The sequence below is a fragment of the Canis lupus genome, chromosome 8 (genome assembly GCF_003254725.2).
Source record: "Canis lupus dingo isolate Sandy chromosome 8, ASM325472v2, whole genome shotgun sequence".
Classification (NCBI taxonomy): Eukaryota; Metazoa; Chordata; class Mammalia; order Carnivora; family Canidae; genus Canis; species Canis lupus.
This window is the reverse complement of record NC_064250.1, coordinates 39,210,997-39,222,443: the sequence shown is the minus strand read 5'-3', so window position 1 is coordinate 39,222,443 and position 11,447 is coordinate 39,210,997. Positions and strand designations below refer to the sequence as shown.

The following is an 11,447-nucleotide window of genomic DNA, read 5'->3' as shown; positions in this document are numbered from 1 at the left end:
TGAGCAAGCCACTTGACCAGACTGAGCTTCAAGTTCCTCATCTGCAAAAGGAGAACAAAAGCACCAGCCTCCCTGGTCTTCAAGAGTGAGAAGAAAGAGCAATCCGTACCACATATGACGCACAGTAAACCCACCATGAGTGGTAGGATGACAAGTACGGATAGATTAATTACTATTTGTTCACGAGCACTGGGACAGATTTTTTTTTCTGATTTGTGCCTAAAATGTTTACCCACATCTCAAATTAATAATAAAGATAAAAGTACTAAACTTGGTGAACTAGCATGACCTAATCCTCCCCCACCATCTATAATCCCAACATCCATTCAAACCATGATCTTATATGGGAAAATATAAAGCAATTCAGCTGGAAAGGAACACAGTCTGATATCCATGCCCAAGAGAAAGGCAAACCAAAAGATGAAGTATAAGTGAGTCAGAGCCCTTTGCTGTAGCAGGCAAGGCACAGGCCTCAGGGTTCCGCAGGGAAAGAGAGCATGTACTGCCAGGAGCTAAAGAGGAGCAGAAGCATGGAAGACAACAGGCGTAAGCAGGAACAGAACTTAAGGAAATGCAAAGTGGCAAAAGCAAAAATAAGTGATCAGTAAAAACCACCCTTAACACTGGCTCTTTGGTTTGTTTTTGTTTTTGTTTAAAGATTTTCTTTATTTATTCATGAGAGACAGAGAGAGAGAGAGAGAGAGAGAGAGGCAGAGACAGGCAAAGGAAGAAGCAGGCTCCATGCAGGGAGCCCGATGTGGGACTCGATCCTGGGTCTCCAGGATCATGTGCTGGGCTGAAGGTGGTGCTAAACCGCTGAGCCACCCAGGCTGCCCTGGCTCTTCAGTTTTAAAGAAAAAATGAAATCCAGCTTCAAAGTGCACATGTGAAGATCTAGGACATACGACAAAAACACAAGGTACTAGGAAAAGCCTTGCTGTTCACCCATGTCCTAAATCACAGGGAAGGGCAGCCTGGTGGCTCAGTGGTTTAATGTCACCTTCACCCAGGGCCTGATCCTGGAGACCCAGGATCGAGTCCCGCATCAGGCTCCCTGCATGGGGCCTGCTTCTCCCTCTCCCTCTCTCTCTGTTTCTCATGAATAAATAAATAAAATCTTTTAATAAAAAATAAATAAATCGCAGGGATTATCAAAGAGGGAGAGAGCAACAAAATGTGTATGAATGAGCCCAGAGACTCCAGCCAGCACTGCTCAAAACCAGCCCCAGTTCTGCTCCCAAACAGCTGGATGATAAAGGAACAAGCCAGTGAGCAATTTGTGCCACAACGTCTACCCTCTCATTTAGGGATAACAGTCCCTGCCCTTCCTAAGTTGTGAGCTTCAGAATTCACTGGACAAGTATTTTCAAGCACTCACTTTGCACAGACACTGTGGCAGCCTTGTGGGAGACAGAGATGAATCACACACACAGCCAGCTCTCAAGAGCTGATCCTCTATCAGGAGAAGCAAGACAAGTGCCCCAATAACAAAAGGAGGTAAAGAATGGGGTCATGAACAGTATGGGAGTTCAAGACTGTCTCCAGTTCGGCAATTCATTCCACGCTTCTGAACACAATGCTAAAATGAATAAGACATTGTCTCTTGGTCTTTGAGGAACCGAATTCTAGAAGGAAAAACAGCCATATAAACACATCATGCATAAGGCAATGCCTTGAGTCCTGGTGTAGAAGGTACGAATACATCAACTGTGCTAACAGAAGGAGTAGCTGGTACAACCTGGGGGTCCTGGACAGCTTTAAAAGAGGCGATATTTCAGATGTGCCTTGAGGGATGAACAGGCTTTTACTTGCCAAGTGAAGAAGAGACGGAAGGCCCCTGATGCAAAGGCAGCAGCATGGGAGAGCTGAGTCCCAAAAGGACCTGGACCTTCAAAGGACTTAGGGCAGCTGGCAGCAAGAAGCCAGGCTGGAAGGAATCGGACAGACTGGAGGATGCATCGACAGTGGCTTTGTGGGAAAGGACATGCCCGAGCCACACCTACTGAGACTCTAGGAGATGAGGTGTAAGGATGGCCCTAAAAAGGCACACACAGCATGTGGGGCTATGGTAGCCTGTGTCCCTATGGCCAAAGAATGTTCAGGAAGAATCAACAGGCCCTAGAAGGCGCGGACTATTCACAGAGCGCATCAGGGAGGAGAAAGAGAATGACCCAGAGAAACATCTGCTAGAAAGAGGGAGACCTATTCCAACCCTTGTGTGGCGGGCGGGAGCAATGCGGACCCAAGAAAGGTGAAGAAACAAAGCTTTGTGTGAATTACATGCTTCTGAAAGCAGGGAGAGATCAGAGATTCTAGAAAACTTGAGACGTGGGGCTTCATTGGAACAAAATGTCCCATTTTGGCCTGGGATTCCAGGCCAAAGCTCTCTACTGGGCTGGGAGTTGGTCAGAGTACATCTCACCACCTGAGGGCTTTCTTCCCTCCCCAAATCCTTTCTCTCCCCAAGCAAATCAGAAACTAGTTGGCAAGGCTGCCAACAGGGTGGCTCCCCCAAATGCAACTTCCTCTCTAATTCTAAGCATGACCATCCAGACCATCCAGACCCAGAAAAGTACATTAACGTGAGCAGCCCCCTTCTGTGATCTGCTGCCATACTGCCATCCATCAATCCACCTGGGCCTTCCCCATTTCTTGGGCACTACAGCAAAAGTGCTCCGAAGGCCCCCACCCCTGGCCCCATATTTACCCTGGATGCTGATTCTTGGGCCTGATGCCTGAACCCAGAGAAGTTAGGAAAGTGGATTTTCCTTTAGAAGGCAGGCAATAGATTCCCACGTGTCAACTCTCAAAGACAGCCAGCCCTTCGGACAGCAAGGCCTCATTCGCTTCCTCTCCCAGAGCCCAGGACAGCCCCTCTCTCCACCCCATAGCACCTGCCCCCACCCCCCAGGTCCCTCACCTTCCCTACCAAGGGGCCTCAACCAGAGAGGCCCAAGAAACTCATCCAACCAGTTCCCAGGAGGGAGAAAAGGCACTTTGTCCCTTAATTGAGAGGTTAAGAGACCAGAATGCAGACAGGAGGGTCAGCTATCACCAAACCCCAGATTCTCGGGTGAGGGGATACACGTGGTGTAGAGCAGCACAGCCCAGGCAGCAGTTCCGCTCCTGGAAAACCTAGGCCTTGATTCAAGGTTAAAAAATATAGCCAAGTCAAGGTGGCAATCTGCCCCCTGGTCTCCCTGCTCCTGTGACCCTGAGCTCCGGAAGTGGTGGGCACAGCCCCTGCCTGGCAGCATCCATCCGGGGTGAAGGAGGGTGGGAGAGAGCTTCCTTTCGTTTGTTGACCTGCCACCACTTGATTTTATCGAAAATAACTACCCTCTGTGGATTCTGGGAAAAAAGAAACTTCAGGAAGAAGTAGGAGATTAACTCTGCTTTTCCCAGTGCGTATGCGCTTCTGTGCTGGGTCCCTCCAACAGCAGTCTCTTTTCTAAATCGCCCAACTCTGAATGTTCAGATACCAGGAGACCCTCTAAAACCCCCAACAGAACTGTCTACAGTCTCCTCCAAAAAAGAAACACAGGGTTGTCTTGTTCTTACTCATCCACAACTGACAGATCCACTAGAAGAAACCAGGGCAGGATAGGAGAAAAAGAAACCGCTCTCCTATACCTGCATCCATGGGGTTCCTCAGTTTCCGACCCCCAAGGGAGAAACCTACCTTGTGCCCCCAAACCTGGGGCTGGCCAGGTTTGGCAGGGGAGTTTATAAAGGCCTGGAGGCCCAGAGCTGAGAGTTCTGGGCAGGCCCCCTTGAGCCCCCTGGCCTGGCCTCAGCCGGGTACCTACCGCTTTCCTCAAAAGGGCTCCCATCGGAGCACTGACAGGGCCGCCTGGGGCCAGGGAGCTGCATCCTCCCAGCCCCGGCAGCCGAGCAGTTAACAGGCTTGGGGCGAGCAGCGAGCTGCCACCAACAGCCTCGGGAATTAAAGTGCCCGCCGCCTCCTGCAAAACCTCTCCAATAAATGTCCTATTCAGAACCAGTTCCGCGTGTGGGTCATACTTTCTGCATTTCTTTCATTCCTGATTCCTGGGGGGCCCTTGACGGAGGAAATGAGGCATCTCCCCCTAATTCAGCAGGTCCCCTCTGGGTGAGGACCCGGGTCACGGTCTGGCAGGTAAGCACAGCCCCACTGAGGACCTGCGCAGATCTGAGCAATTAACACAAGGCGACACTAACTGCAGGAAGTCAAATACTGAAGACACTTGAACAAAGCCAGATCATTCACCAGCACAACAATACTCCATTTATGTGGCTCCTCCCCCACCCCAGGCCCTCAAAGCCTGAGGATATTAACCCTTGTCCTTATAACAGCCAGGAGCACAGGGAAGGGGCAGGTGGGCAGCACGCATTATTATCCCTGTTTTAGGGATCAGGAAACTGAGGTACAAGTGGCTCCCCAAATGCCAAATTGGAATACCAACTAGCGTGTTATTAGGGTGCACCAGACATTGTGCCGAACACAATCTCTATGTAATCTCCTCACAACCCCAAGGTCCAGAGCCATGTGTTCACTTACCCAAGGGCCAAACAGGGAGGTAGGAGGGAGAGCTCTGTGGTTTTCTGGAATCCCTGCTTCCAGAGTTCACCATTCCTCAACACTGCCTCCCATGGTGGGGCTTGAGATGTATATGGCACTCCCTCAGCCCACCTTGTGCCCTCAGGCACTTCAAGTTTTACAAGTAACACTTTGCTCGGACCAAGTTCTTACACTATGGGGCAACCTCAGAAAGAGGGCAAAATGGAGTCACCTGGAAATTCATAATTCCCTTCTAGAAGTTTCCAGGAATGGTTTATATTGCCCATTGAGGATGGCCCAAGGACCAGGACACAGGCTGCCTTTCTCTTATGTGACCTTATACCCTGTCACAGCAAGAGGAACTCACGGGAGAGCAGCTCAATGAGTGGCAAGTACCTAAAGTGTCTTCTGTGAAGGTTCTATCTTCTTAACTCAATTACAGCCTCCTACAGGTAAGAATCAGATGGGGGGTGGGGCGGTATACCCTTCTGCCTCCAGGTTTTCTGACACTCAAATGCCTACTGCGGATTTTGGAAGCTGTGCAAAACATGCCAGAAAAAGGCTGAAATGAAGCACATGAGGTAGATGGTATTTTCTGAGCTCTTAGAGGAAAAAAAAAGACATCCCCAGTGGAGGCTCAGAAAAAGGTTTGGGAATGGAGAGCCAAGCTGTTCACCTCTTCTTTACTGCCTGCTTAGACCCAGCCCAGCTAGCTGAAAGCTGCAGTCAAGGCTGAGATGACTTCCTTCTGAAGATAGGATTACTCAAACCCGCTAACATTTATCGGCAGTATAAACCATGTGCCAGGTGGTGAGAACACAACAATACATAAGACAAATCCTTGCCATTGAGGAGCTTACCTTCCAATAGAGAAGAAGGACACAAAAGGTAGACAAATGACTAATGTATTTCTAGATAGTGATAAATGTCATAAAGAAGATTAAAGCAGAGAAAAGAGAGTGGGGTACTCTCTCTTTAACAAATAAAATATTTTTAAAAGCCAGGGGAGTGCCTGGGTGGCTCAGTCAGTTAAGCATCTGCCTTCAGCTCAGGTCTTGATTCCAGGGCCCACATCTGGCTCCCTGCTCAGCAAGGAATCTGCTTATACCTCTCCTTTTGCCCCTCCTCCTGCTTGTGCTCTCTCTTTCCTCCAAATAAAAATAAAATCTTTAAAAAAAGAAAAAAGAGTGAGTGGGAGATGAGGATGTTATTTGGTGGAGAGGTTTAGAAAAAGACTATGAGAAGGTGAATCTTGAGCAGAGTCCTATGTAAGAATCAGGCAGACATGCAAAGTTCTAGGGGGAAGACCCTTCCAAAAGTCCTTTCCTCTACTCCACCTTGCCACCCACCCACACGTTTCATCGTATGTCCTAGACCTCATCATCACCAGTAAGTGCAAACTTCTAAAATATCTTACTTTTAAGCATCACACTCCCTGCAACCACTGAAGAGGAGCTGAGTATAAAATTACTAACTATACAACAAAAGAAACCATCCACAAGGGAGTAAAAAGATTGAACAAATTGGTACTTCAAGAACTAAATTTTTTTTTTTAACTTTCATGATCGTGCCCTTTGGAATGCTAAAGTTTTTAATTTTGATAAAATCTAGTTTATTGGGACACCTGGGTGGCTCACCAGTTGGGCACATGCCTTCGACCGAGGTCATGATCGCGGGGTCCTGGGATTGAGTACCGCATCGGGGTCCCTGCATGGAGCCTGCTTCTCTCTCTGCCTATGTCTCTGCCTCTCTCTCTGTGTGTCTCTCATGAATAAATAAAATCCTAAAAAAAAAAAAAAAAAACATAAAATCTGGTTTATCTACTTGTTTTGGTGTATCTAATTTTGATATTTACGAAACCATTGCTCATCCAAATTGACCAAGGTTTACTCCTATGATTTCTTGTAAGAGTTTTATAGTTTTAGGGAACCCTGGGTGGCGCAGCGGTTTAGCGCCTGCCTTCGGCCCAGGGCGCGATCCTGGAGACCCGGGATCGAATCCCACGTCGGGCTCCCGGTGCATGGAGCCTGCTTCTCCCTCTGCCTCTCTCTCTCTCTCTGTGACTATCATAAATAAATAAAAATTTAAAAATTATTTTAAAAAGTTTTATAGTTTTAGGTCTTACATTTGGGTATATGATGCATTTTGCCTTAGCTTTTGCATAAAAAAAAAAGTGAAAGACCAATCACAAAATGGGAGAATATGGTTGGAAATCATATATCTATCAATGAACTTGTAACCAGAACATCTAAGGTACCCTTACAACAATAGTAACAAAACTCAACTTAAAAATGGGCAGATTGGGACGCCTGGGTGGCTCAGCGGTTGAGCATCTGTCTTCCGCTCAGGGCATGATCCCAAGGTCTGGGGATAGAGTCCTACATCGGGCTCCTGCGAGGAGCCTACTTCTCCCTCTGCCTGTGTCTCTGCCTCTCTCTTTCTCTCTCTCTCTCTCTCATGAATAAATAAAATCTTTAAAAAAAAAAAAGGCAAAGATTTGGATAGTTCTATAAAGAAGATATACAAATGGCCAATAAGCACATGAGAATATGCTCAACATCATAAGTCACTAGGGAATTGCAATCAAAACCACACTTAAAACACACACACACACACACACACACACAAAATAAGGCAGCCCGGGGGGCTCAGCAGTTTAGCGCCGCCTTCAGTGCAGGGTCTGATCCTGGAGACCCAGAATCGAGTCCCACATCGGGCTCCCTGCATGAAGCCTGCTTCTCCCTCTGCCTGTGTCTCTGCCTCTCTCTCTCTCTGTCTCTCATGAATGAATAAATAAAATCTTAAACACACACACACACACACACACACACACACACACACACAACATCACTGCATACCACTAGGATGGCTAAAATCTAAACAGTGTTAAATAACAAGTGTTAGTGAGCATGTGGAGAAATTAGAATCTTTGCACACTTCTGGTAAGAATGTAAAATAGTGAGGCTTATTTGAAAAACAATTTAGCAGTTCCTCAAAAAGTAAAAGAGTTACCATGAAAAAAATAAATAAAATAAAATAAAAATTTAAAAAAAAGAGTTACCATGTGTCCAGGAAATTGTATGCCTAAGAAAATTAAAAATACATCTGTATAAAAAGCTGTACATAACTGTTCACAGCAGCATTATTCATAATAGCCAAAATGTGGAAAGAGTTCAAATGCCCATTAACTGATGAAAAGATAAAATGCAGTTTATCCATATGATGGATTTTTTGGCAATAAAAAGGAAGAATGAAGGTCTGATAACATTCCACAACATGCTTGACTCTTGAAAACATCACGCTAAGTGGAAGAAGCTAGTCATAATACATTACATACTTATGAACTCATTTATGTGAAATATCCAGAATAGGCAAATGCAGAGAAAGATTCATGGTTGCGTGGGGATGGGAGATGGGGAGAATGGGAAATGACTGCTAACGGATACAGGGTTTCTTTGTGGGAGGATAAAAATGTTTTAGGATTAGATAGCGGTAATGGTTGCACGACTCTGTAAATATACTAAAAACCACTGAACAGTTGACATGGATGAATTATAAGAGATGTGAAATATACCTCAAAGTTATAAATCAGTCAGTCAAATCTTAAAAGTAATACTTGGGAAAAATATAGACTAATCAATAACTAATACTGGAAAGTTTGGCTATTCCTCTGGAAAAAATAAAATCAGTTTGGTCTTAGACGGTTGAGTGGTTCTCCACCTTGGTTGGACATAAAAGTCACCTGCCCATTTCATAAACATGCCTGGGCCCCACCCCAAGATATTTTTATTTTATTGGTTTGAGCTGACATCAAACCAAGACTCTGACATCAGTACTTTCTTTTTTAAAGTTCCTCATAAGGCTTTAGTGGTGGAGCCAGAGTTGAGATCTAGTTTCATATAAAGAAAATACATTCCAGGTGAATTTAAAATGTAAGCATGGGGGATCCCTGGGTGGCGCAGCGGTTTGGCGCCTGCCTTTGGCCCGGGGCGCGATTCTGGAGACCCGGGATCGAATCCCACATCCGGCTCCCGGTGCATGGAGCCTGCTTCTCCCTCTGCCTGTGTCTCTGCCTCTCTCTCTCTCTCTGTGACTATCATAAATACATAAAAAAATAAATAAATAAATAAAATAAAATAAAATAAAATGTAAGCATGGGAAGCATAACTTATATTTACAAGAAAATATATAAAATATTTATAAAATCAGAGTAGGAGAGGATTTCTTGAACAAGAGAAAGTACAAACAAAAGATTTGTAAATCTGACATTAAATTAAAATTTCCTTATGAAAAAATGATGTTAGTAAAGACACCCCACAGTTCCATGTAATGAATATAACCTAAAAGATTATTTAACATACATATTTTAACTCCTAGAAATCAACAAGAAAAAGGCAATGGCAATTACATTTTTTAATCTGAGAAAGCGCAAAAGTGGTAGGGGGTGGGGGGTAGAAGGAGAGGAAGAGAATCTCAAGCAGACTCCCTGCTGACCATGGAGCCTGATGCAAGCCAAGCTCATGACCCATGAGAAGGCGACCTGAGCCAAAGTGAACTCAGACACTTAACTGAGGGACTCAGGCACGCCAAGGCAATGGCAATTAAAACTCTGGAAAAGTCCACAAGAAGCTATACCATGTGTGGGCAGTGTGGGCATGGAAGCTGGGGGCTGTAGAACACGGGTGGGAACCTTTTCACTCTGTTCTCTTTTGGAGTTTGAATCACGTGGATGTATTACCCAGTTAAAAAAAAATAAATTAATGTAAAGGGCAAAGACTCAGAATAACATGATTGGCCAATAAACAGGAAAAAAGTGCTTGTCCCTACCTACAATCAAAGTGTTAATGTTTAAAAACCCTTGTTTTAGGGCAGCCCGGGTGGCTCAGCGGTTTGGCGCCTGCCTTCGGCCCAGGGTGTGATCCTGGAAACCCAGGATCGAGTCCCACATCGGGCTCCCTGCGTGGAGCTTGCTTCTCCCTCTGCCTGTGTCTCTGCCTGTCTCTCTCTCTCTCTGTGACTATCATAAGTAAATTAAAAAAAAAAAAATTAAAAAAAATTAAAAAAAAAAAACCCTTGTTTTAAATAATTTTTAAATACCATTTCATACCTACCAGATTGAAAGACACAATCTAAAGTTAGTGAAATAGGAGTTCTCCTATTTCTGCTAAGAACTTAAATTAGTTACAAATCATCTGGGGACCCTGTTTCATGGTATCTTGACTACTACCGCTGCTGAGTAGAAAAGACTGGCACACATTCAACACATTATTATTTATAGTGGCGAAAGAATTAGAAACAACCTAAATGTCCATTGATAAAGGAACTGTGATATAATTATACAATAGATACCACACAACAGTTGAAGGAATAAATGAAATTTAAATATATCGACATGGATAAATCTAGATAACAATGTTGGATAAAAATTCAAGAACACACTCAATATGATGTTATATATGTCAAAATTAAAACAACACGATTATAGACAACAGCAAAAAATATAAAAACATGCAAAGGTACAATAAACACTACTTTCAGGAGAATGTTACTTTGGGGGAGGGAGGGGAAGAGAAAAGTTTCCCCGAGAAAAAGGAGCTTCAATTGCATGTGTACCATTCTAGCTCTATGATAAATGAGAGAGGCAAGTATGATACAATGACCATTTGCCAGGTCTGGATGGTGGAACAGGGAGTCAGGTCCGAGTTCCTAGGCAGGGGTGGGCCCCAGCCTCCTAGAGACTGACTGGAGCAACCAGCACCAACACTGCACACCAGAGCACCTTCCAGCAGCATCCAAAACCAAAACAAAGGAACAAAGCTCTTGATGGAAAGAGGCCTGGGATGTTTGAAACTGCAGCTCCTCCCTGTCATTTTCTGGCCTCTGAAAGTGCTGTGTGGCACCCAGGCAGATGCTTAAAATGTAAATGTACTGAAAGCATTCTTGTGTCTACTAAGACAAGTACCCTTTGGGATAATTGGCAGTCTACCTGGGTGGAGCTGAATTAGGGTTGGACCTGTCTCTGCTGTACTAAATAAAAAACATTAAAACCTGGACTCACTCCTCGCCCCCCATGGCGACGGTTGTCCAAAAAGCCACATTTTTAAGAGAGTTTTTGAAATAGTATTGGGTAAAAAAAAAGAAATAGCCCAGGGTAAAACTGAGTGAGCGCCTGTGCCCCAAGGTCATCCAAAAGTGCAAACCTCATTCCTGGCAAGTCTGGGTGAGTGATCCTGGATGAATTTCCAACCCTGTGTGGACTACATTTCCTTACCTGTGGTAACACCACTTATTTCACCTTGTTGAGAGGAGTAGTGATATTATTACCTAAGTATCCACACTTTTTAAACTTTAAGTCAATCTGGCCAGGAATCTTTTCAAAATACGTTACGGCTTCCTCGCATGCCTTCCTAAACAGTCAAGGGAGCATAATTTAACCTTTTCTGGATGACTCAAGGTCACAACTACAGCAAGGCATCAATTATCAAAATGATAATCCCTCCAATGGCCAAGGTGTACCTAGCCATTCTTCCTAAATCAGAGACCCTGGCTCTGACGCTAGGACTTGCTCTTCCTGCTATTTGACCTCTGTCCACTCTTATTGTCAACCCTCAGTTCCTTGGTGGTCATTTTTGCTCTCTACTGGTCTCTTCACAGTCTTTCTTTTGCTGCTCCCTTTCAGTTGCCAGCTTGGAAAGAGGACGGCACGACATATATATAAAAGTTAAATGGAGAGGGATCCCTGGGTGGCTCAGCGGTTTAGCGCCTGCCTTCAGACCAGGGGGTGATCCTGGAGTCCTGGGATCGAGTCCCACATCGGGCTCTCTGCATGGAGCCTGCTTCTCCCTCTGCCTGTGTCTCTGTCTCTCTGTATCTCTTGTGAATAAATAAATAAAATCTTTTAAAAAAA

General features: G+C 44.9%; 1 protein-coding gene across 5 annotated transcripts in view; it reads right to left on the bottom strand.

Moving 5' to 3' along the window:
• PLEKHG3 (pleckstrin homology and RhoGEF domain containing G3) overlaps positions 1-11,447 on the bottom strand; it is a 42,442-nt gene that overhangs the window by 24,850 nt on the left and 6,145 nt on the right. The window contains exon 1 of one of the 5 annotated variants that reach the window (XM_049113249.1): positions 6,178-6,323. The exons of 2 other annotated variants lie outside the window; for them this stretch is intronic. Coding sequence is in view for 1 of the 3 variants with exons in the window: in XM_049113247.1 (XP_048969204.1) it covers positions 3,810-3,833 (24 nt within the window). In the remaining 2 variants the exon portion in view is untranslated. Of the gene's footprint in view, positions 1-3,809; positions 3,883-6,177; positions 6,324-11,447 lie in introns of those variants that run through there. 2 more of the 5 variants (XM_049113247.1, XM_049113255.1) reach the window with 2 other exon arrangements.